Source organism: Hippocampus bargibanti, linkage group LG05 (genome assembly GCF_051943395.1).
Source record: "Hippocampus bargibanti isolate YZ-2025 linkage group LG05, ASM5194339v1, whole genome shotgun sequence".
In the NCBI taxonomy this organism is placed as follows: Eukaryota; Metazoa; Chordata; class Actinopteri; order Syngnathiformes; family Syngnathidae; genus Hippocampus; species Hippocampus bargibanti.
The window spans coordinates 22099709-22126157 of record NC_142738.1 but is presented as its reverse complement, the minus strand read 5'-3'; the positions used below and the strand labels follow the sequence as shown (position 1 = coordinate 22126157).

The 26449-nt window shown below is 40.5% G+C and overlaps 2 protein-coding genes across 5 annotated transcripts in view; one reads left to right on the top strand and one right to left on the bottom strand.

Annotated features, from left to right (window-relative positions):
• Positions 1 to 26449, bottom strand: part of lrrc56 (leucine rich repeat containing 56) — a 47789-nt gene that overhangs the window by 14189 nt on the left and 7151 nt on the right. The window contains exons 1-3 of one of the 3 annotated variants that reach the window (XM_088997310.1): positions 4155 to 4250; positions 3669 to 3736; positions 1012 to 1099 (exon numbers count right to left, since the gene is read on the bottom strand). In XM_088997310.1, coding sequence (XP_088853436.1) covers positions 1012 to 1099; positions 3669 to 3728 — 148 coding nt within the window. In that variant the 5' untranslated portion in view covers positions 3729 to 3736; positions 4155 to 4250. Of the gene's footprint in view, positions 1 to 1011; positions 1100 to 3668; positions 4253 to 26449 lie in introns of those variants that run through there. The other 2 variants (XM_088997309.1, XM_088997311.1) reach the window with 2 other exon arrangements.
• hrasa (HRas proto-oncogene, GTPase a) lies at positions 4344 to 26019 on the top strand. 2 transcript variants are annotated; one of them, XM_088997316.1, is made up of 7 exons: positions 4344 to 4609; positions 18707 to 18757; positions 18796 to 18948; positions 20388 to 20566; positions 21561 to 21720; positions 22366 to 22490; positions 22830 to 26019. In XM_088997316.1, exons 3-6 carry the CDS (start codon positions 18838 to 18840, stop codon positions 22483 to 22485), a joined length of 570 nt encoding a protein of 189 aa, XP_088853442.1. In that variant the 5' UTR covers positions 4344 to 4609; positions 18707 to 18757; positions 18796 to 18837; the 3' UTR covers positions 22486 to 22490; positions 22830 to 26019. The 2 variants fall into 2 exon arrangements, with proteins under 2 accessions (XP_088853442.1, XP_088853441.1); XM_088997315.1 differs by having other exon boundaries at positions 4345 to 4609; positions 18707 to 18948.

Below are 26449 nucleotides of genomic sequence, written 5' to 3'. Positions count from 1 at the left end.
AATTGTGGCTTTGATTAATAAGCTATTTCTTGAAAATTACAACCACACATTATTCGGTTTATGGAAGACCATTCACCAGAGTTTTCAGCTATTTCTGTCAATTTGTAGTCAATTTATGGCTTTCCCAAGATGTGTTCCAAATGTCCACCATTTCGTTGCAAGCAAACCTGTACTCTTCTGACAAAGTTGTCAATCACTTTTACACACTCCTCTTTCAGGAGAAAACATTGCTGCAGTGAGGGACTCAGTAGGACACATCTTTTTGGGTCACCCTCCCGAATGGTCTTGGTCTTCCATAAACTGAATAATGTGTGGTTGTAATTTGAAATAGCTAGCTTTTTAATCAAAGCCACAATTGAAATTTTCATGGGTACGCATCTTTTTGGGTCACCCTGTACAAAAAGCATGCATGAAAACAATGATGACATTACGTATCTGCTTTTATTTGACCCTGAGCAACCAATAGGAGAACCGTCATTTCTTTAGGTACATGTGAAATATCGCAAGAATGTTTTATACTGCTGCAATGATCAACCATATCACATGTTTTTCCAATATCAAGCAGCCTAACTTGAAGCAATTTTAACAAAGGTATGTGTTTTACATTGTACTGGTCAAAATGTCATAATTTCATTTTACTGCATATGAATACCAGCTCCAAATATCAGTTAATGCCCTTCTCTGCTCCAAATGATCAGTATTAGTATCAACCCTAAAAAGACATAGCAATCTATTTCTAGCTAAGTGCTCTACTTTTTTGTTTCTTAATTATTATTTTTTTTTTTCTTTTCTTTTTTTTTCAAAATGTCCACATAGGTCATCATATTATTATGCTTATGAAACTGTGTGACCTTTATAGTTGCATATTAATTTTAGATTCAAATATATATAATACAATGAGACCATTGTTTAAAAAGAAACAACCACACATAGATAAATGAGATAAAGCAAATGTATTTGTCTAAAAGATAATACGGTAGTTAAAGATTGCAGATATGCTGTGTAGCTTACCAAAGTTACCAAGGCTGTTTTCCCGAGTGTCCACGCAGATTTCCAGTGAAGTCACCTGAGATAGGTCTTTTGTTCGGCACAGTAATTCCTGTAAAGGGCAGGCTCAACTCAGGACTGTTGCCTATCATGTATTGTGTAAATTCGACTGAATTTCTATCTCCAGGACAGGTGTCAATGTCAAGGCCCGGCCGAGTGCCAGATCTGGCCCACCACATCATTTTATGTGTGCTGCAAAGCAAACCGTAAGTACTCCAAAGCAAACCGTAAGTACAATGTGGCCTGCGACAAAAATGAGATTGACACCCCTGAACTACAATGTTTTAAATAGCCATCACATACAGAAAAGCATTGTTGTCAAACAGTAAGTATAGTTTTTTTTTTTTTTAATGTTGCTGTGCCGATGACCATTTTGTATTTGGGAGCCTTTTACTCAGCATCTTCATCTTTATTAAGTTCAGAGAGTTGTTTGATCTGTAGCCACAAGTGGACATAAGCTAGTGTCTTCTTGTGCCGGTCCCAAGCACAGATAAATACAGAGGGGTGTGTCAGGAAGGGCATCCGATGAAAAAGCTTGGCCAAAACAAACATGCGAATCAAACCTCTGAAGATGGAGGAAACTGATTCGCTGTGATGACCCCTTGAACGGAAAAGCCAAAAGGTATACATACACAAAGGAAGAGAACTAGAAATGTCAATATAATGGAGGCAATTCACACTTGATTTACAGTAGGTACAACATATTCACTATGTGGGCCATATAAATATAACTGTACAGCATCTGTGACCCATCTGCCCATCTGGTGCACCTGGAAAGTGACAAAAAATGTATCCTTCCACCCATCTATTTTCTGATGCGCTTATCCTCACATGGGCCATGGGAGCTGCCAGCATCTATTCCAGCTGTCTTCAGGCGGCATGTGAGGTTCACTCTTAATTGTTTGCCAGCCAATTGCAGGATAGACAGAAAAATAAACATTCACACTCACTCTCACACCAGGGGAAATTTTGGAGTGTTCCATTGACCTGCAATGCATGTTTTTATCATAAAAATACTTCAAAAATGTGCATATGTATTTTCAAATTAGTGCGGTGAATAATATATAACTGTGTATATGACTTGGACAACCGACGTCTCCGGACAAGTTGTGTCCATAATTTGTAAAATGGCTTCAAATGACTTCTACTTTGGGTATTTTAATAATAAGATTCCACCGCATATAGCTATATATTACGTTTTAAGACTCACGCTGCACATTCAGGAAGTCTTGTTTTTGAGTTGGTGACGAGTCCGTGTGTGACGTCAGTAAACCGCCTCCTGACCGTAAAAAAGACGCATTGTAGCGTCTTTCCATCACGTCAATGTATTTTGCTGTGCTGTTTCTTTTTTTTAAACCTTGTGTTGCACCCAAAAGCCAGCAGAGGGAGTCCAAGCTTCATGGAAGGAATTTATCAGCCTGTGGAAACGGGCTGATTCATTCCTCACAGGAGCTGGTCGCCATTTTTCTGCTTCTTTTGTGGGACGCGACAGTGCAGTCCTGATGCCTCAAAATGACACGGAAGGAGTTCTTTAATCGATGGCAAACATGTATGCTTTCCTCTTCAGAACTATTTGAATCATATTCATAACTGGATGTGTAACAAGAAAGCATATTCTCCGAATCTGAAGCCATTGTTTGGATTCTCCAGCAATGCAAGACGTCTTGGCATGATGTCACGAACTGGGGGCGGGACTTGCGGGAAAATGCCCAATTCGCAGCTAAATTTTTTCCAGATTTTGGACAATTTAAGTCATTTTTATTGGTGTTTTGCATTTCAATAAAAATATCATATTGTGTGTTTTGGGTATTTTAGATGCTATAAAATGTTTTTCTGATGTCAGTTAAAAAACAAAAAAGTGACATTGGTTGCCCTTTAAGAGTATGATCTCTGCTCTTTTAAAAAAAAAAATAATTTTGTGTATGAGAACATAATCTTAGTATTCAATTAAGCCCATTTTTCACAAAGAGCAATTCAATGTGTAAGTAAATTGAGAAGGCATCATGGTTTTTTGATTATTTGATTCTTTTGATGACATATTTGTTCTGTGATGTGCAGGGAGACTTTTCTTATGGTCAATTCCCGGCATATATAGAAAAACAAGCAGTGAATATACACACTCACACACAGTTAGCACACATGTTTTTTGGAATGTGCGAGGAATCCCAAACACCCTAACAACAAAACCCACAAGCCTGAGGAGAACATTCTAACTTCACAAGAAATGCCAACTCTATTATTAAAGACCAGAACCTATCCACTCTTATACAGTTTTCCTTACTTCTGCGTAAGCTCTCAGTCGTACAGCAGTGGTCCATCGATGAAAAGGTTTCTTCAGCCGTCATCTGTACTTCTTTGAAGGTGTCGGACGTTTCGCTTCTGATCCAAGAAACTTCGTCAGAAGTTTGCTGACAAAGCGAAACGTCCGACACCTTCAAAGAAGTACAGATGACGGCTGAAGTTTTTCTTACTACAACTGAAATGAATAGATTTGATTACATTTGTTATTTTGATGCTCACAAATACTGGGTGTATTAGGATCAACCCTTTCGATAAAGTGAATTGAATTTACAATATCAATGAAGAGCGTATATTTATCCGTGTGTCTTTTGTGACCTTACCAGCCTCTCCTGGGACAGATACTGCTCCACTGTTGCTTCTGCCTCATCACAGACATTCATGACTGGAGCTGGGTTGAAGGGGGTTGATTCATCCAACACAGTCAACTTAACGCGGCCAGAAATTGGCCGAATTTCCCGCATACTACACGCGACATCCATTACTACGTACTCGCGGCAAACCAAAAAAAAATCTAAATTTAAATTATGCGCCTCTCTTTACTTTTAGCATTGCCCTATGAAAAAAGATACTTCAGGCATGTCTGTCACCCGACGACCGCCACTCGGCTGTGTCGACTGTTTTGCATGACAACCATCACTCATCTTCCTGGATACGGCAATGGCATTGCGATGACTTGACGGGAAATGTAGTATAGCTCAACTCCGAAATACGGAAGTAAGAAACAAAAAACTACGCAAATCGTCATCGACTGTAATTAAAACGGGCATTTTTTTCTCATTGAAAACGAAACTTATACATGGCCTCACCGATGTCTAGGAACTACGCAGAAGAGACAGAAGTTTAATTGGTTATTTGCTGAAAACAGTCAAAGTCGGGGTCCCCATTTTCCTGTTACGTGTGCGCTCTCCCGCGAAATGCGCGCGACAGGCAGCCGCTGCTCGTGCACACTGGGGCGGTTATGTGTGGGTCTTTGCTGGGCGTGGGCTACACTCGCTCCCCGGTCCCAACTCCCCATCCTCTCTCACTGGAACCACATTGTTCGAGGGCACATTTCACTCGAAGCGATGAGTACCTCGGTCATCCTCTGCTGTTTAGCGGAAGAAAAGAGAACCGTTCGTGCCATATCATAACAATTCGACTATTTGAAGACGACCGGAAACGGTGCGAAGGCTGTTTGGATATATTGAATTGAAGGGGAACTTGAGTTGGAAAATTTACCCATCTGGCAGACAAAACATCGCTAATTTGAGCTCAGCTTTTTGTAAGTATGCAGTGAACGCCTTTTTCAGTTTCTAAGATGTTGATGATGAATTACGAAAAATGTGTCCTCTTTTGTTTCGCGTTGTGTCTTGATGTCCACCGTTACTTTAGCTAGCAATTGTTGTGAGGTGTAATTGACAACCAGTCATCTCTTCCATTACATGCGTGGATTTATTTCGATCTTCGCGTTGGCCCCTCATAAATAATGCACGTGCAGTTGGCGCAATTATTATTCTGAACGATGAGTCCGTAGTATAGTGTTTAATTTTGGAGTAGGCTACTTGGTGCCTCGAAAACAGAATAGCAAGCAGATTCGTATTAAATGACTGCACCCCTAAAGAAATACATACAAACGATACCGTTTTCTTCGCTCGCTGTATTCGCGCGGACCAAAAGGAGACACCCTGTCACACTGTGGGGAAACTACAAATGTATCACTGCGGTAGTTGGATTATTTACCAGGCTTGAAGGCTGTTATGATGCTTCCTCTGAAAATGTTGCTGACTATGAGTGTCATTTTCAGATCGTGGCTGAAAGGCTGGATGTACAGTATATTAAATGGCCACAACATTAGGCGCACCTGCACAATTCAGCAATATTCCATACACGCTACAGCAGGGATCACCAATCTGGTGCCAGTTGTCACCAGGTAACCCCGAAGGACCACATGAGGAGCGTGCAAGGTTGTCTTAATGTAGTTCACTGGTGAAGTTATTGTTTTAATGTTTTCATGTTTGCACAGATTTCCAGAAAGAAAGTGTTGCTTCTTGATAGTTAAGGCATATCCCGTGTTCGTACTCGCGACAAACCACATTGCCGATGTGTTGTGCTATGCAGCACGTTTACGACACCATCCATCCATTTTCTAGACCGCTTTATCCTCATTAGGGTCGTAGGGGCTGCCTATCCCAGCCCAGGCACTAGGCGGGGGACTCCCTGAATTGGTTGCCAGCCAATTGCAGGGCACAAAGAGACAAACAACCATCCGCACTCACACTTAGGGACAATTTGGAGTGTTCAATCAGCCTGACATGCATGTTTTTGAAAAGTGGCATGTTTAAATCACTTAATTTACCGTAACAGCTAGCGTGCTCATGAGAGAAATTGTTGCTGTGTGATTAATAGATGTGAACATATGTAAACCACAATAACAGTCATTATTTTTCCAAGTTCTTCAAATTTGAAAACTAGTTATTCATTAATTTATTGTGCGCTCCATCTGTAATATATGGAGAAGATTAAACGCTCTAATGGCTTCCCCAAATTCATAGCGGCCCCTGAGAGGAAACCGTAACAACAATGTGGCCCGCGGCAAAACATGAGTTTGACAACCTTGCTGTCAGACAATTGCTCCAGGCAGGATTATGGCCTTGTCAAATGTTGGAACTTTTTTGTTGTTGACGATGGTCACACTGTAAAACAACCAGAATAAAATGTGAAGATGCATTGTTTTTATGATCAGAAATGGGAGGAAAAGAGAAGGAAAGGAGAGCATGGAACCCTTTCTTGGATGGTTTGAAGAGGGTGGTATGGACCTTCCTCTAAAAAGAACTTGAAGAAAGAAATGTGTTTAATAACACCACATTAGCTAATCAGTTACGAGTGTTTCGGTTGTCAACTCTAGTATGAGTTCTTCATATACTTTTCAATATTTTCCCTTTTTGTGCAAGTCATATTTTGTTTGTGAAAACCACATACAGTTTCTCGTCACAAATATCGGTCAGTGCCGGAGAAGCAATTGAAGGACAATCTAGTACATATTTGACAAGACCCAACAAAAGTCTGATGCCCCAGATGCCGCACGACCAATCATTGAGTATGACATACTACACTGGATATGGCACGTCAAGAAACCTCAGAAGCAGCTATGAGACGTGTGTCAGCACAAAATCAGACAACCACTCCTCATGACAACTCTTCTTCTTTTCCTTTCGGATTTTCCGTTCAAGTTGTCGCCACAGCGAATCAGTGTTCGCCATCTTCAGAGGTTCGATTCGCATGTTTGTTTTGGCCAAGCTTTTACGTCGGATGCCCTTCATGACACAACCCTCTGTATTTATCTGGGCCTGGGACCGGCACAAGACTCCTCATGACAACAATGGCATTAAAACAGGAGTTTTCAGAAAACATTTTTTCTCATCCCATGATATTTTATGGTGTTTTAACAAAACATTATTTTAATAAATAACAAACTGTTCAAGTGTTGTCACTCAATGTTATTTAGTCAAATGCCCCTCCTTAATTGAGGAAGCATCAAAGTCCGTTGATGAAGTTTTCAATGAGTCATTCATTTATTCAGGCTGCAGTAAATCAGCTGTATCAAGTCCACCTATAGTACTAGATGTGTTGTGTATCTGTCATCCTCTCTGTGAACATCTGAGCCTAACAACTCCTAACCTATTCCAATTATGAGATTGACTTCTCTGTTATACTTTAACGATGCTTAAAATATTCTTAATTTCCTGGATTTTTTTAAATGTGTCGCTGTGAATTTGGGTACGATATTTTGTTTTCTAGTCATGCAATAGAATACAACACAACACATCTTTTTTTACAGCACTTTCAAAACAGCTGTGGCTGAAACAAAGCTTAACAGAACAGTTAACATAAAATAACAACATGTTGTAGATGATAGAACGCAACAGATGGACAGTCATGCAATAGTAACCACTATTCTTGCATATGCCTTGTTTGGAGTAGTTATTGATGAAAGAAGAGAAAGTCAAAATGTTCTTTTACCAGTGGGTTAGTGACATGCTCTAAATCTGCATGACTTCCCACATGGCAACTACAAGCTAACATTGAAAATAAACAAGAAGCGGTAGTGTCCATTGACTAAACACAACAACAACAAAAAAGATTTTTTCACATCTTGCATGTAAATTCACTTTAAATCCAAGCGCCGATTCTCACTTCCAACTGTGCATCTGTTTATGCTCACATTGACTCATCATCCACACCTCCAGCAGCCATCCATCCAGCCGCACCAACACAGACTGTCCAATAGCATTGACATGTCCGCTGAACAAAATAGGGCGGTGAAAAATGCTGCCCATTACAGGTGCAAAAACACAGATGTCCCGGGGCTGTCTCGTGGAGAAATTGAAATAGCACCATTCTCTTCATCAAAATCAGTGCTGGTACACAAGGCCGCTGACAAGGCACAACCAGCAAGCACGTATTGGTCTCCTTTGAAGTGTCATAGCCAAAACATTGAAAACAGCCCACAACCAAGGACAAAGCACACCAAATGGCAAAACAAATACCCCTCCTCTTAAAAAAAGAGCTCTGGAAGAACTTTGGCAGATGGCTATCAACTGCATTTTGAAGATCGGAAATTACTTAAATTTCAAGGGAGAGTTATGCTTTTTTTTTTCTATTATTTTGAAGATGTCCATATTAAATGACCTAATACAAATGTGAATTATTTTATCTGTATTTCTCTCGCAGTGGTCTACTCCGCTGCTTGCAAGAAAGACCAACCAGTGAGGTTAGCAGCATTCTGTCTGATGAAAAGCTACTTGGCTCCTATAACCTTGTCCTTTGTGGAGGTCAGCTGCCTCCATGGTCTCACTCTGCATCAGCTGCCCAAAGAATGATCCCTGTAGAGTTGATCTTCACACAAAAACTACGAGAAAAAAAAGATATTCTTTCAAAAATGTTAATGCAAATTGTGGGATCTCCTTCATGGTTTCCAGTTTTGGTCACGCTTAGACTTGGATGAAAATTTGATAATTAAGCATTGATTTTGGTTATATGCAGGCATTCACCCTTTCAGAATCTAAATATTGGCAATATTTGAAAGGTGTAAACATACGCCAAAACCCGATTATGCTCATATTTGGGTTTTCTAAAATATGAATCAGGGTCACATATTTTTTAACATGAATGTTTGATCACGTAAATGCTTGTGTTACTACATTCAAACAGAAGATTATATCCGTAAGGAATCTTGTTTTGAGTATAGGATGTATTTGTATGCATGTCTGCTGTGCAGACCCCTGGAAATACACAGGCAAACAGGAGGAAATTCAAACATCGCACATCACAGAACCACACTTTTGTAACAGGGAGGAAGGCAACTACTTTATCAGTTTAGGGAGTGGCAAGAATATAATGCATTTTGTTGACAGTAGAAAGTAAGACTCGTAAATTACATCTATTTATCTCATGATGTTGTCCATGTGTCGCTGTTTAAATTGAGACATTCCAATTGCAATGTTCAGTATACAGGAGTAACTGTGTCCTTCCGCATGTAAACAGGTTATCCCTAATGTTTCAGAAAACAGGATTTTGAACTTAATGCTGGTATGCCACTGGGTGTTGAATGTTTCCAAGTGTTTGTTTGTTTGTTTGTTTGTTTGTTTGTTTGTTTTTTGTCAGCATTGTAAACAATCACACAGGTATTGGCAGGACCTTCCCGAATCATTTTAATGGTTGCAGTTTTTCTGGTCACATCAAATGATCACCAAAATTTATTTGGGACAAGAAACTGCTTGAGAGCATTAAAATTGTTAGCCACGGGCTTTGCGAAAATTTGTGACTTCGAACGATCCCTTACAAAAAATAAAATAAAACAATATTCATGGGATGCACACACACTTTCGAACCCTTGCTGCTCAGTGTCATGTGACCTAAATCCAAATATAAAGTTAGCGTTAGTCGTCCTTAAAGGACAACTGACATCTCCGGACAAGTTGTGTCCATAATTTGTAAAATGGCTTCAAATGACTTCCACGGAGCGTATTTTAATAAGATTCCACCGCATATACAGTAAAGTCTCGTTATATCGATATTCTCGGGAGTCGGAAAAAATATCGATATAACCGGACTATCGATATATCCGATCCTGCGGCATGTAAATTTTCTCCTTGCGTTCATAGAAATAGTATCATAATAAGCAGTACTATCGATATAACCGATATCGATATAACGAGACTTTACTGTAGCTATATTTTACGTTTTAACACTCACGCTGAATAGTCAGGAAGTCTTATTTTTGAGTTGGTGACGAGTCCGTAAGTGACCATCACGTCAATGTATTTTGCTGTACTTGTGTTGTCTGGGGACCTCATGTTGCACCCAAAAGCCGGCAGATGACGGCGTCCAAGCGCCATATAAGGAATTCATCAGCCTGTGAAAACGGAGGTGGCCACAGGAGGTCGCCATTTTGTGCCTCTTTTTTTGGGTGAGAGATTTTCCCCCAATGTTGCCTCAAAATGGCACAAATAAATTCTTTAATCGATTGCAAACATGTATGCTTTCCTCTTCAGAACTATTTGAATCATATTCATAACTGGATGTGTATATAACAAGAAAGCATATTCTCCGAATCTGAAGCCATTGTTTTGATTCACAAGCAATGCAAGATGTCTTGGCGTGATGTCACGAACTGGGGCCGGGACTTTTTGAAAAGCTCAATTTTTTGCAGATTTTGGACACTAAGTCATTTTTCGTTGTACTAAATTCATCCTGTCTACTTGATAACTAATGTTAAGCAGATTCCTTACTTACAGACAGTGTATTGTCGGTGTTCAAGTACCTGACATGTTTCGGCGACTACTTCTGCCTTCGTCAGAGTGTCACGGATGTTGCTGTGACGCGCCATTTTCAGCTGGTGTTGCTATGAGGGCGTGACCTACCTGTCAGAACTGACAGGCAAGCCACGCCCTCAGATAGTACAGGACAGACTCAAAACAGACAGGACACTCAAAAAACGCACAAATCTTACAGCACAAGACATAACCCAGCTACTTCAATTCATAGCCACATCCACATATTTCCAATACAAATACACCATATACAGACAAAAAGAAGGGTTCGCCATGGGGGACCCACTCTCTGCCATCATGTGTGGATTCTTCATGGAGGACCTGGAACAGAAAGCACTTTCAACAGCCCCGGAAATATACAAACCAACACTATGGAAACGGTATGTGGACGACATCTTGGAAAAAATCAAAACAGGACATACGCAACAGCTCACTGAACACCTCAACTCCATAGACACCACAGGCAGTATCAAGTTCACCCATGAAGAAGAAACAAACCACTCCATCGCCTTCTTGGACTTGAACATACACCACACGGACAACGGGGACATCAAAATAAAAGTACACAGGAAACCTACACATACTGACCAATATCTCCTTTGGACATCTGAACACCCCACCATTCATAAGTTGTCAGTCGTCAGAACATTACATGAACGCACCACAATAATCACGGAAGACAAAACACAGGAGGAAAAACATATACAACACGCACTGAAAAAATGCCAATATCCCCAGTGGGCAATAACTAAAGGGGCAGAGCAGGTCAAAAACAAAAACAACACAAGACAGGGAAGAAAGAAAAAGCAAACAAACAAACAAGAACACAGAGCAATGGTAACACTACCGTACATAAGAGGAATCACAGAACGCATACAAAGGGCACTGAGGAAACACAACATAAACACACCGGTCAAACCACACACAACTCTCCGTCAAATCTTGGTACACCCAAAGGACAAAATACTCCCGGAAAACAAATGTAACTCAATATATGAAATCCCATGCAAGTCATGCAATAAATCATACATCGGGGAGACAGGAAGGAGTTTCAATACAAGAAAGAAAGAGCACAAGAACGAGTGCGAGAAGGAGACGGCAACAATCCAAACAAGAGCAATAAAAGAACAAGCACAACAGGAGCACCATAAATCAGCCATCACGGACCACTGCAAAAGAGAGAACCACATCATGGACTGGGAGAAGGCCAGAGTCATCCGCACCGAAGACAACAAACATCAGCGCTGGATCAGGGAGGCCATTGAAATCCGAAAGCGAGGACCAAGGACCATCAACAGGGATGAGGGAGCTTACATGCTCTCTACTACCTGGAGCAGCATCCTGGAGGGACGAGCGGACAACGGGGGGCGTGGCTTGCCTGTCAGTTCTGACAGGTAGGTCACGCCCTCATAGCAACACCAGCTGAAAATGGCGCGTCACAGCAACATCCGTGACACTCTGACGAAGGCGGAAGTAGTCGCCGAAACATGTCAGGTACTTGAACACCGACAATACACTGTCTGTAAGTAAGGAATCTGCTTAACACTAAGTCATTTTTATTGGTGTTTTGCATTTGACTAAAAATATCATACTGCATGTTTTGGGTATTTTAGATGCTAGAAAACGTTTTTCTGGTGTCAGTTAAAAAACAAAAAAATGACGTCGGTTGTCCTATAACATATACTGTACAGTTTATGAAAATGTACAAGAGGTCAGAAAACATACTGAAGTCTTTCTGGACTGTTCAAATTCGCTTTATGGCCTCAACAAGGACAATAGGGATTGCTGGCTTATTCGTCTGCCAGTCAACACTTGCTTGGATGTGTCAAGGTTTGCAAGGTGGTGATGGCAGATGTGGATCCCAAAAAGGCAGGAGTGAGGAGCAGGTTGTATTTGAGAAATTGTATTAAAATAAAGTCAACGGGAACAAAATCTAAAACATCAAAGTCATTCAAACAGAAAAATACAAAGTATCAAATAAAGACCAAGAGTAAAAGTCTGCCAAGATGAAACAAACGCATGCACACATGCATATAACATACATCAACAATGACCCGACAGCGAATGGTCGTGCCGAGAGTCCCTTTGAGTGTCACTGATTGTAACGACCATCACCTGCGAGGCAGCAGGCAGGGCTGACAGTGCTACCCGGTGGTCGCCAATCCGAATGTGGCAGTCCGCCAAGGCTCGGGACGACCAGCACCTATGCAGGTCTAGGCGGGGCCGACAGCGCCACCCGTTGGTCGCCAACCAGATCATGGCAGTACTCCCCCTTCACGGGACTGCTTCCAGAAGTCTGAGGCAGCCTGGATTGATTATAAGAAAGCATATGACTCGATGCCACACACATGGATCACTGATTGCTTGGAGTTGTATAAGGTCAACAGGACCCTGAGAGCCTTCGTTGCAAACTCGATGAGGATGTGGAAAACTACACCAATGGCAAGCCACTAACGCAAGTGTCCATAGTGACATATACCAAGGTGATGCACTCTCCCCACTGCTGTTCTGCATAGGACTGAACCCCCTCAGCCAAATAATCGCCAAGATGGATATGGATACCGCCTCAGATATGGAGCTACAATCAGTCACCTCTTCTACATGGATGACATAAAGCTGTATGCTAAGAGCGAAAGAGACATAGACTCCCTGATCCACACAACCAGGATCTACAGCAGTGACATCGGGATGTCATTTGTGCTGGAAAATGTAGTCGGATGGTGACTAAGAGGGGCAAGGTAGTCCACACTGAAGGGGTCCCACTCCCTGAAGGAACAATAGCAGACATTGAAAACAGCTACAAGTACCTCGGTATACCACAGGCCAATGGCAACCTCGAACTAGCAACAAGGAAAGTGGCTACGACCAAATACCTACAGCTTGTGAGGCGAGTCCGAAGAAGCCAGCTCAATGGCAAGAACAAGACCCGGGCAATAAACAGCTATGCCCTGCCAGTGATCAGATACCCTGCAGGAATAATAAGGTGGCCAAAGGAAGAGATTCAGACCACTGATGTTAAGACCCGAAAACTCCTCACCATGCATGGATGGTTCCGTCCTTAGTCCGGCACCCTGAGACTGCCTCCAAGCAGCATGGCTCTGTTGAATTTTCAATGTCAATCACCAGTTACCACTTGTGTCATTTCCGTTTGGGCAGGTATCTGTGTTCATTCAAACTGTGCAACCTCTCTACAGTTTCGTAGTCCGTACCTAATCAAGTGAATTGTGACAGTCTTGGTTTTTTTACGATTGATTGCTAGCTTTGTTGTTATTTTAAATGAAAATAAATTGAAAGTGGTGTTTTATGAATTCACCTTGTTTGTTATTTATTGGCACATTAGAAAGTAGTCTGTCGATCCTGTTAAAATAAGCATCAAATGTTCACAAAATGTTAGCCTGTCAACATTTTAACACATCTTGATGTATCTTCACCTGAGCCTAAAGGTGTTTTTGCATCGACATGTATGTACACTCGTTTCACATTGACAAATCACTTGCTTATATCACCAGGCACCTCATCAATAAGCAATATTGATGATCCAGTTCTATTAGCAGCTACAAGTTGTGATGCCATAATGGTGCATTTAGCCCATTTAGCTTGTGATCTATTTTCCCTTGGTTCCTGACATGTTCCCTTTCCTTTTCCAACCTTCAGGTGCATTTTTGCTCTCATCTAATTTGCACACATTTGTAGACTTCCAAAATGACAGTGGTTTATTCACCTTTGGAAAAAATGCAGCCAGCAAACAATGAAATCAAATTGGGCCACCAATCCTTTTGTCATAAAAGAAATACGAGTGTCCAAGCACTTTGCCAAAACCTTGAGGCTAAGAAAGTCAGAAAGATACAGTACCCATTATGCCCGTGTCATACAAGGAGGCCTCCACTGACACTGGTTTGGGTGCTCGGAGCCAGCTGTTCCAACAAGGTTCAGAAACAGTTGATATGAGAACCTAATGCTGCTATGTCATGGCAATGTCCTTAGTTATGGAGTGTGCCTTTCAGTCAATCATTAACAGCAGTGAGCAAGCCATGGTTAATCGAAGTGTGCCTGACACAGAGGTTTTGAATGACCAAGAACTCAAAGGAAGATACACTGAGCACTCCATGTGTGTGTTTATCCAGGTGCCCCTCTACCAGTGAGGTGCGGTGAGGTTCATGGCTGGTGAGGCTCTGACATCATCACAATCAGATTTACAAACATATGAACTCAACAGAGTAGCTTATTCGCCATTTGATTGGCAACAGTTAATGTGTTTTGTTTAAAATGTCATGTCAGCATTCTTTATATACCCTGCAGCATCGAAAAAAACGTATTTAAAAAATAGGTTATTATCGTGTTGCCTTTACTTATAAATTAAGTCCATGCCCCGCTCCTTCTGAAGAAAGGCATCAATACCTTCTTTGTATAAGCCTTCTTTATCTTTCTTCATTTTTAAAAGTCTCTCTATTTCTTTCAATTTTGACACAAAAAAATGACTGGATGGTTGCACTTAACTTGCTAACTGTTTACTGTAGCTTGCTCTCACTAATTCTATTATTCTGCAGCCTATGAGGCGCAAGAAGAATCTCTAATAACCAGCGCCCCCTGTCATGAGGCAGGAGAACTGTGTGCCTCACCTACGCACAGTTTTGATAAAAATAAAATAAACACTACAAAACTAGATAATATACACCAGCTAAACTGTAGAAATTTAGTTCATATACTAAACGTGTTTGAACACTTTAATAGCAATATGCAGATGGACAGCAATGCGGTCTCACTGCAGAGCAAGCCAGCACAGTTAGCATAGTGATTGCGCAATCCACGGTGAGGCTCAGCCGGCTGCTGCCTCACCGCTCGTCTCCACTTAGTATTTGAACGGCAAATGTGAAAATTCAGCAATTTTGAAAAAAAAAATCCAAAAATGGTGAAGTTAAATGGAAAAGAACTTTTAAGTACAAATCACTAAATAAATATAACCGTTTAATTTATTTTGTCATTTGATACTTCGATGATGACAGGCCTGACTGCACGTCACTGCCCTCTACTATATTTGAGTAATATTCACTCCAGCTGTGAAACATAGATTATGATTATGACCTTTTTCTGCGTAGAGGTTTTCTGCATTAAAAATGACATCATTCAAGAAATATGTGGTCCTACCTGAGGTCATTTGGTCACAGGCCATAATCTTAGCCTTTTAACCATCATGAGGAATCCATAGAGATGCACAATGTAATTATGTAATGATTATTGCTCTGATGTTAGGATTTATGACATTACATCAATAAATTCAATAACAAAAAAAGTCAGATTACAAGAGTATACAAGAAAAAAAAATACGAATGAAAATCCAGTGGAGCCTCACTTTGTTGTCGGTGGGCTCTTTTTTTATTGAATAGGCAAAGGATCTGTAATGCTGTCATCAAACACAAGACAGCTGCTTCCCAATACGTAGGGACTCACTGTGATTTTGATCTTCTAAATTCTAGTCAGAAATTCCGGTGACGGTGTTGCCTTGTCAGTCATTATCATCCATGTACAGTATTTCATAATTGTGACTGTAAGCACAGGGTTGCTATGGCCCGTTGGCAGAATTAGCGTGTGGTTGACCATGGGTGACTAGCCCGAACTTGTGTCTGATGTAATCTTGCTAAACCTCCATGGAAGCTTCTCTTCGTAGCCCACACTCATCGTGTATCATCATGTCCACCACTGCTCTGTGTTCCAGTCACTTTCAGTTCATGGACTCGTTACGTTTTTGGTCAATTGGAAATAGCCCGAGTGTCACGTTCCCATCACATGCAGCAGTTATAGTCACCCATTTGACTGATTTGTGAACCCTTTGATTCCAGCACAACATCAGAACCACCCAAATGCCTCGGTGTATTTTTGATGCCAGTCATAATTGCACATTTCATTCGTTGACACTGTGCATCAGCATCCAATTCCCCGAGCACCAACATTTTTTAAATGCACAGCAATGCTGAAAGAAATATTTTATACTGTTAATGATTGTACATTTGTATTTCTTCGCTGTTTTTTTTAAACAAACAGCTCAAGCCTTCATTCTTTGACGGATACATGTTATATCCCAACAATGTACTGTAATTTTTTTCATGACTATATATCGTGATGAATTTATTATTCGTTAAAACAGCCATTTATATTTAGACACTTGAATAAAAGAGCTCAAAATATCCACCTTAAATAGTTTCTGAATCCTATTGCATTTGACATGTCATGTTTCGTTTTGTATCTAAGTCTGAAAGTCAAAGAGGAGAAGTATTTTTTTTTTGTCTAAAGAAGATAGACCATGTTTTTTTTTGGTATGGATCCATACATCCATAAATATACTAGCCCTTCAATGTCAGCATTTAAAGTTAGAAACTCATACAATAAGTCAAATGTTGCCAGAACTTCGACATGCTAAATGGATAAATGACAAAAAGAGCGCATCTACGTTTTGGAAAAACTGCCCCTCAGGAATGTGAAGCCTCGAGCTGCCCCTATATCATGCTCCTTTTTCTGTTCTCTCATACTGAGCGGGAACGCTGAGTACCTTCAGCACATTTTTAACATTTCGCTGTGAGAATCCAACTCAGCCCCATTCTATTTGCTCTCTCATCTCATCATTTTGTTCTAATCCGTATTCTTCGTCGGGCTGGTTGATATATTATAAAATGTTCTATCACGGTGTAGCCCATTTTATATCATAACGATAATATATTTTCAGTTAATCTGTAAAAATTAATACAACACACTATGAATGCTTACCTTTTCTCTTTATTTCCAAGTGACATTAAACAGACCTGTATCAAATGGCAACTGCATCCAGTTGTGCAGTGATATAAAATTAGCCAAATGTAAACAGAAGCACAGTAACCTATGTGTAGAAATGTGAGAATTAACATAAGAAGAAAAATAATTATGATTCTGACAGAAATGAATTTCAGTAATTAACATGAATCTTCTTTTTCTTTCGGCTTTTCCCCTCAAAGGGTCGCCACAGCAAATCAGTGTCCTCGATCTTTAGAGGTTTGATCCGCATGTTTGTTTTGGGCAAGCTTTTACGTCGTGAATAAATACGTACTGTAAATAAAAAGATGAGCCTGATCCATCCATCTTCTATTCAGCTTATCTTCACAATACAAAGTGTCTTCATATATTAAGCGGTGTACACCCTGAACTGATTGCCAGCCAATCGCACGCCACACATACACAAACAACCATTTGCGGTAGCTCTCACACCTAAGGACAATTTAGAATGTTCCATTAACCTCCCATGCATGATTTTGAAATGTGGGAGGAAATCGTGAGTACCTGGCAAAAACCCACGTAGGCACGGGAGATTATGCTAAGTCCACACGGGAAGGCCAGAGTCTCAATCGAACCCTGCACCTCTGCACTGTGAAGATGATGTGGCAACCAGTCGACCATCATGCCACACACTTCATGAATTGCATTGTGAATGGGATGTCGTAACAGTCATTTCCTGTTTAGCCTTACATGTATAGATTTATTTTGTATAATTTTCTCTCCAGACACTTCTTAAATTCCCTGCCAGGCTCCTCTTCAAATATGGATACGCGCTGCTTTAACATGGTTCCAGCGAGATTTCTGTGAAACATTGTACTCAGTCACTCCTGCGCTTCATTCTGGTCAATCACAAGATGTTAATTTCTCCCCCAATCCTTGATATTTGTAAGAAGTCTAGTTTATTTGCCATAATGGATTGCCTGTGATTACTGACTTTGGAGCAAAACCTAACCATACTATTTGCCGCGGTCGTGAGCCGAGGCTTGTTGGAGCTGTGCTGCTTCAACGCAAGTAGCACTGATCTACTGTAAGCTTGACCTGCTGATGAGTCCACATGGAGTTGATACAAGCTGCCCAGCAAAGCTTTTGCGCATGGTCCCTGCCTTTTATATATGTGGGGAAAAACTTTAATAATCTGTCATTCGCATTTCTGCTATATTTGCATTTTGCTGAGCCTCAAAATGCATACTCTTATGGCAGCCTTGTGGAGTTTGAAGGTGAACCCAGCATCCCTTGATGCAACCTATTTTTTTGTAGCTTTGAATACGGTAAGTGTGGCTGGGGGGGGGGGGGGTTCTCTTCATCCGAACCTTCAGTCGTCCCGTTCATTATTTGCCATCTCATTGTTTATTTTCAGTGAATGTTTGATTTCATTTTGCAGGTTTGTTATGTATGGGAATGTGTATCGTGATTCACTTTGAAGTGTTATTGTTCGCTGCAGCACCTGGTACTAGTGTGTAAGAATGTTTAGTAGAATCTTTTGCCCAGCACATCAATATTTTTCTGTCTGTTTTTTTTCGTAGTGTTTTACAAGGGGTGATAGAAACAATTGGAGAAAACTATGACCCAATATCATCTGTGTGAGATATGACGTGATATCGGTCAGCTCTACTTCTTTGCGTCATTAATCTTAAAATATTGATCAAAGTACATTTAACATTTTTATATGTCCCCAGGTGCTAATGTACATTAAGTTTGTCACTGTGCTAAATGGGAGCCTGTCTGTTTGGTTTTCTTCTCTACAGCTGCAGCAGTGTGTGTGTGTGTGTGTGTGTGTGTGTGTGTGTGTGTGTGTGTGTGTGTGTGTGTGTGTGTGTGTGTGTGTGTGGGTGTGGGTGTGGGTGTGGGTGTGTGTGTGTGAGCCACAGCGGCAAAGATGACAGAGTACAAGCTGGTGGTTGTAGGTGCTGGAGGCGTGGGCAAGAGTGCACTCACCATCCAACTCATCCAGAACCACTTTGTGGATGAATATGACCCTACCATCGAGGTACCCCAGGCTTTCTTTCTTCAATTACATGTTTTACATATTCATACATCCTGGATAAAAAGGTCGCAAAACCATTTAAGATGAAATTACTTGGAAAACCGTTATATTGGTGCATAGTCCTGCTGTTTTATAACATTTACTTTTCTTTTACATTTATCTGGTGAGTAGAAAAAAAGTTAAATCAAGGATGCAATTATTGACTGACTAGTGTTTCTGTGAGTACAGCTCTCTTACAGAAGTATCAAATATATTATGAAAGTAATTCTTCGTACTTGCTTGTAAGATTTGGTATTCCCAAGCCCCACCCCCGCCTCCTCATTTTCTCCCATTTTCGCTCTCTTTTCTCACCACGCCTGCCTCTGGGCAGACAATGTCCTTTTTGTGTATTTGCATTCCTGGTTCCTATGCTCTAATAAACAAAAGGAAGGCACTCCCATGTTTTTGTGGTTACTCCATTGGAGGGCTAAATACTAACTTGGCTCCTCGATTGTGGAGTTAGTATGAGCTAAAATTGGAATGAATAGTGGTTACGTCTAAAGAGAAACTACGAAGCTGTTCACATGGCTGCATGAATTTTTAAAAAAAGTTTCACACTGTCTTCAATGCAGAAAGAGCCTTTTAAAAACTTTTTGTGCAGTCGTGAGCAAGCTTAGCTTGTCAAAATAACTTATCTTCTCTCTCTCTTCTCTCTTTCACCAATGAGTTCTAATTCCTTCATGGCAAAAATGTATTATTTGAAATGGTTCTCACTGGGTACGTTTGCATGCAATCAATATCCAGCTTCCAGTCAACATTCTGGTTTCTGAAATATTCACAAGACTGTAACCTATTTTCATGCGGCAGGACACAGTCATTGCCACAAATTAGTACCTGTATCCCAATTAAAAGGATGATCCACTGACAACACTGTGATGGTTAATAGATGTCATTTGTTACATTCTACTGTGAATAATATACATTATATTCATGTCACTCATCAAGGAATATAGCCCAGGGTTTCCTCCTCTATTCAAATATGTGCTGCTGTCATCCTGAGTCTAACCATGAAAACTCACCTCTCCTTGCTTATTTACGATGAGTTGGGTGCCAGAAGCACAGGCATATTCATGTGTGATATTGCCCTTGAGACAGAAAATAATGTGAAAAATTGTAAGCCAAGTGTCAGTTTCCGCTTTTTGCACATTTTTACATGGGCTTTCAACACCCAAATGTGCTTATTATTCACGTTTTAAAGGATTATTGGCTGCTCAAAAATTGTGGAACCTAGAAGGTTGATTACATTTCCAGATTTTCTCCTATTCATGGCAGAAAAAATACACAGATAAGAAAAGGCAAACCTCAGTTACACTTGTCATGCTCACATATCTGCATGTCAAGGTGAGGTCTTACGTGGTGTCACTGTGTTTAATGAAAATGTATTTGTTATGTTTCTTTTTCAGGACTCGTATAGGAAACAGGTTGTGATTGATGGAGAAACTTGCCTGCTGGACATCTTGGATACCGCAGGTCAGGAGGAATACAGTGCAATGAGGGACCAGTATATGAGGACAGGGGAGGGATTCCTCTGCGTGTTCGCAATCAACAACACAAAGTCTTTTGAGGACATTCATCAATACAGGTGTGGCAAAAATGACAGGAGTGGGCAAATTGTGACCTTGGAATTTGGCAGGTCTGTGTTTTCAGGACCTGTTTGTTTGGGCGCCATGTTTGAAAGTCCAAATGGGGAGGCGTGTGTTTCCATTATGTTTGTGCCAGCTCTCTGCAGTGCTTGGATGATATCGGGCTGTAGCATTTAACACAGCTCAAGAAAGCTTAGCCCCAACTAGGGGATTACGGCACCATGCCAATGACATTGATCCTGACTCAATTAAGGCAGCTGGAGATGTAACTCCCAAGGACAGAGAAGCAAACTGAGACGAAAGAGGAGGACTTCCCTCTACCTTCTTTGAATTTGCAACAAGGCGATATATCTTTGATGGCTCTCCCTTAATTCAGCTACAGAAAATCTAAACAATTTTTTACAGTAAATGGCTTAAATTGACAGATGATTTTAGTAATTCCCTATCTGTAGCAACACACCACTGGTCTGAGCTACAGCTATGACTATTTCAATGTTGAATAATATAAAACAGCTTTTGGGTGTAAAACACCTACGACATTTGATTTATAACGAGGCCATAAACTGAGGTGGGCGCACACCATTAGTGCTGTTGATGAGGAATGCTCTCGCTTTGATCATGTGCATGTGTCCTGCTGCACTGTAACTGAGAGGGAAGGAGCTAATAGATTGATCAGACCCCCTCCTCTTTGTCTGTTTCATTTCACTACTGACTGCCGTAGCAATGAGGCAATGCTGTTTGCCGCCACCTCCATCCCTCCTTCCCTCCCTCCCCAGCACGCTCCTTCCTTCATCAGTTCAGCAGTCCCCTGTGCCATCAGGAACTAGATCCTCGACAGGGTGCTAGTGCTCCCTGGGTGCATAGCTTTCCCATGGTGAAACAACTGCTGTTTGCATTATAAGCCAGGGAGCATTGTTGGGGCAAGTTGGAAAACAACTTAAGACTGCTCATGTTTAACAGGTCTCACCATTTTGTTTTGTGTGTGAACAACAGAGAACAAATTAAACGTGTTAAGGACTCAGACGATGTTCCCATGGTGCTTGTGGGCAACAAATGTGACCTCCCGGCACGCACGGTGGACACCAGGCAAGCCCAGGAACTTGCCCGTTCCTATGGCATCCCTTACATTGAAACCTCTGCAAAGACACGACAGGTACATGTGAAGGTTGAACTCAGTAAGAGGCATGCAGTCAAAACTCACGCATTTATTTATTGTACACCTGATCATATACCAACAACAATTGTTTGAGGTTCAGTGCCACAATTTTGCTATATGTGCATTTTGACGCCCTCTCAACAAATTATGCCAGCGGGATCTCAAATCTGTATCTTTTTTTTCCATGTTGCCCCTGCATTAACAGCTATTAAAGATTATGTCACTAGAATAATTGTGTTATGCTTGGTTGGAGAGCAGAAACACATTTGAAAATAACAATAGCTGCGTATCCCGCTCCCTGAGTCACAGTGATGCATGATGTACGTCAACGTACAGGTTGACCTATTCATTAGTGAACTGGCAGTTGTTCTGTTTGGAGATGGGGTTTTCTACCATTTAGTATGATAACTTGATGAAGAGTAGTGGAGATGATTGCCATGGAAACATTGACTCGCACGAAGGTTTCGCTCTTCCTGATGGGAGGTGTTTATCATGTGACTCATCCCCCCCAAAAAAAAACACCGTTTTGACACCCCCCCCCCCCCCCCACCAAATACGAACTCAACAATTATATATTTTGACTGGAATATGTGTCCAAAGACATAAAACAAAAATTTGTTGTCTGTCTTTGGATATGTGCAGGGAGTAGAGGATGCCTTCTACACACTGGTGAGGGAAATCAGGCAACACAAGCTGAGGAAGCTAAACCCACCAGATGAGAGTGGTCAGGACTGTATGAACTGTCGCTGTGTGGTATCGTGATGAAGGTGAGAGTATGTACTTAGGTTTAAGGTAGACTCAGGCTTACGCCGCAATGCTGCATATTCATGCAGCACAATTAAGAATGCTCGCTTACCACTGTCTTTGCATTTTTTATTGTTTTGATTGTTTTTTTTTTTGTTTTGTTCATTGCCTCAAAATATGTCTTTATACAATTGCCTCATAATTTTCTATCATTACTTTCGCGTAGGTTAGGTTACATACACAAAACACAGAAAAAACTAGGACAGTATGTAGAATGTTGAACTCACAGTGCTAGTACAATACTGTTTGTGTACAATACTGTATATTCATACTTTTGTATCTTCCCACCTTTTCCTCTCCAGCTCCACATTGCAGCTTGGAAAAAAATGGCACAGCACAAGAAGTCACATAATGGACTCAACGTAGGAAGAAAAAAATGAATGACCAAAGTTAAATAAAAGATTGCCATTTTGGTCTTGCAAGAAGAAGCTGAACCAGAGCCATTATGGACCGACTATTGCCTTTGTGGCTATCTTGGCCAACCCTCTTGGGTTTTGTTTCTTTTGTTTTTGATTTTTTGCGCTCCGCGTCGACAGGCGAGCAAAACCACTAATCACTATAACCAACGTCAACATGGTCTTGCTGGGTAACTAACTTATTGTTTTCAGTCTTGACACTGGTCCTACAAGGGGAACCTTGGATCCAGAACAACGTTTCTCCTCTAAAATACTCAACCCGCTTGCAACTTGGTTTCACACTGGGAAGGGGTCGGCATTGGACATTTGGCTGCTGTATAACCACTCATGTAACCCTCTTTGAAGTCATCCGATTACCTTCCTTTAAAGGTAGAGGCTAACCTGGGAATTGGTAGAAGTTGCTGTTGTTGCTTGACAGTTAGCCTTGCTGTAAATGATGTGCAATTTGGTTTTGAACTGGAACATATTTTGTGGGCGGCTGATTAAAAATTCACTGATCTCAATTGAATAAAAAAATTCTCATACTTTGCTTATAATAGGGGTTAAAAACAAAACAAAAAACATTTGAATTAAAGTTGTAAGTGTGAGAGTTCGAATCAGACAAAATTGAATCGTTCTACTTTGAAATATAGATATACATATTGAATCACCTCTTCTTGTAGAGCCTTGAAAGAAATGACACGTTTACACTAACCTCCTGACAAGTACATTCATATTCTAAAATGACAACAAGAAGCTTATTGTATCCTCCCCTCAACCTCAGCCGTAGCATTACGAAAACGAATTGTGATACCATAATAATATATGAATTGAACCAAATGAAGTCATTCTACTTCAAATTGTTCTTGGATTGTATTGTCCCCTTTGTATTAAGATAGGTACTGACTCATCTTTTTTGCACAGCCCGAACACACAGGTTTTGAATGCAACGGCCTTACATTCTGTGTTAAGAGTAGTCTTTGTGGAATAACGTGATGATAATAATAATAATAGAAACGTTAGTGTACAGTATATTGGTGCTGGTATCCTCAGATTCATATCTGTCCAATTTACATTGCACTGTTAGCGGGGGAGGTATACAGTGCTTTAGCACAGCTGGGGAAATATTTGAATATGAGAGGAACAATATGCTATGCTTGCAGTGTCACGGGTTCTAGGAGGAGTAGGGTTTCCCCCAGAAAGTCGAAAACTAATCCTGAAGGTAAAGAAGCCGGCCATCTTCATCATAAATATTTACATTTTGGTCAGTGTATTGTGGGCCTGCCACGATACTTTTTTTTAAATCCCTGATGATACATGTACTTAAAAACTTTCGTGTTAAATACTAGTAGTTTGTTTGTTGTTGTTCATGTTTTTTTTTTTTCAAAGCCGCTGATAAACTGATGATGTTAGAGCAAAAATAATTTGAATCATTTTTAAGCGCTGTTTTTTTTTTTTTGAACTGACGCATTCTTTTTAAAATAAATGCAGGAATTCAAACAGTTTAGTGGGAAACCACAACAACCACAAATTGTACTTGCAAATCAACCATTTTGTGTGTTATGGATCTGGTGTCAGAGGTGGGCAGATTCAGTAGCAGACAATGAGTGGGTAGTATTCATTTTAGCCTACCCATAGCCCATCTGAGCGGGCTCATCTTTGTTTATGTTGCCTCCGCTATGCCTGCCAGAGTTAACAACAATCCATGCAAGTTACGCTGGTCGCACTGTCTCGTCTGGGATGTTGAAAATGCGGTAACAAGTCATCAGATCTCGTCAATTTGTACTGCAAATCCATGTCGAACAAGTACACACGATCATAATATCTAGCAGTGTAGGTCAAAGTCCAGGCGACGGCGGCAAGTTGTACAACATCAAATTATTTCCTGTTGCTCCATTATAGAAATTGAACTGCTGCACACCTTTAAGGAAAGGGGCAAGTAACAAAGCACTGGGGGAAGCCCTGTAGAGATTCAATTGATAAAATAAAATAACTTGCTATCATTGTTCCATCACCTCATCAGAGAGCGTTTGAAAAAGTGTAATTTTTTATAGAGGGCTACGCACTTAAACATGCTTTGGAATGCTTACATTTTCACACACCTAACTACCCTCAAAAACCATATGTGTACTGTACTTGTCTGTGAGCGATTAATATGTGTCATGAATGCTGGATCAAGGGGCTGTGTTTCTGAGTGCTGACTCGCTTGTGTTCTCTACTGCTGCATTCATTTGCTACCTTATTCAAAAGACTGCTCTTACCTGTTTGTACTTTGTAGCTTCTTGTGCGTACACATGAGAAGCTCCATCTGTTGTTTACTTGGTGTACGATTACAGAAAAAAAGCATGTTGGCTTTAGATGTGTGATGTAGAGAAATTGAAGGTTCAAACGGCAATGATTTTCTTGGGCAGTATTCAGCCAATAAAAGCCAAATTGCCTTGATCTAGCTCAATTTGTTATATTTCCTGACTATCTATCTTTAGAAATCTCACTCACATCCCATGTAAACATAAAACAGTTTTTGATTTACTGTGAAGGTGGGATCACTTTTTTCCCTCCAACACGTGACAAGTCATAAATCGCAAGAACAACCATGTTGTAGTGTGAAAGCTAAGTCACTCTTAACTATTCTTTCTTTGCTAGAATGATTGGACTGAACTGTGAATGTGACTTTTTGAAGTATTGATTTAAAACTGTCTATTCATTTGGTTCCAACTGTTAGACTGAAACACTGATGGAAAGTTTGTGAAGCCCTGAATGCTTTTCATCTCCCTATCAAACTTTATACAGTATATCACATCCATATTCATATCACAACTCCACAAATCTCTGCATACAAAGTCAGCGTCTTAGAATGTCTCATATTGTTGCCGCATGAATACTTAGCCAATAAATCCCAAATATACATGTCACGAAAAGAGTGTACACATCCATCAAGGTTGTCTCAAGGGCTTATTTCTTTCCCTTGAACACAACTGAATGAAAGTGCGCTTGGAATTTGTAAAAATGTTAGCTGTTTCGCTATTTAAGATGTATGTACTCTTTAAGAAATGTGTCAAATGTATTGCAGGGCAGGAATAAAAATGTTAAGATCTTAGTGATGTGGTATTTTTATTGTATTGTGTGCTCCTTTACATTTGCAATTTGCTGCGACCTACAGGAAAGTGCAAAAGCATCGACACAAATCAAAATAATTGACCAATATTTGTATTCTTATCCCGTGACTGTAAAGTGTCCTTGAGAGTTTTGAAAGGTGCTTAGAAATAAAATGTATTATTATTATTATTATTATTATTATTATTGTATTTATATATATTTTTTAACCCACTTATCCTCATGAGGTTCGCGGGCATTCTGGAGCATATCCCAGCTGCCTTCAGGTAGTGGGCAGATTACACCCTAAGTTGGTTGACAATCAAACGCACAAAGACCAAAAAAAAATCACGCTCAAAATCATACAAAAGTACATTTTGGACCTGAGTGTTACAATAATTCGTGATTCATGTTTTTGGAATGTAGCAGGAAAT

What these genes read in the sequence shown, in the direction of transcription:
- hrasa (XM_088997316.1), top strand. Translation starts at nt 18,838, where the DNA reads ATGACAGAGTACAAGCTGGTGGTTGTAGGTGCTGGAGGCGTGGGCAAG. An exon ending in AATATGACCCTACCATCGAG is followed by an intron (nt 18,949 to 20,387) that starts GTACCCCAGGCT and finishes TTTCTTTTTCAG; the next exon opens with GACTCGTATAGGAAACAGGT. An exon ending in CCTCTGCAAAGACACGACAG is followed by an intron (nt 21,721 to 22,365) that starts GTACATGTGAAG and finishes GGATATGTGCAG; the next exon opens with GGAGTAGAGGATGCCTTCTA.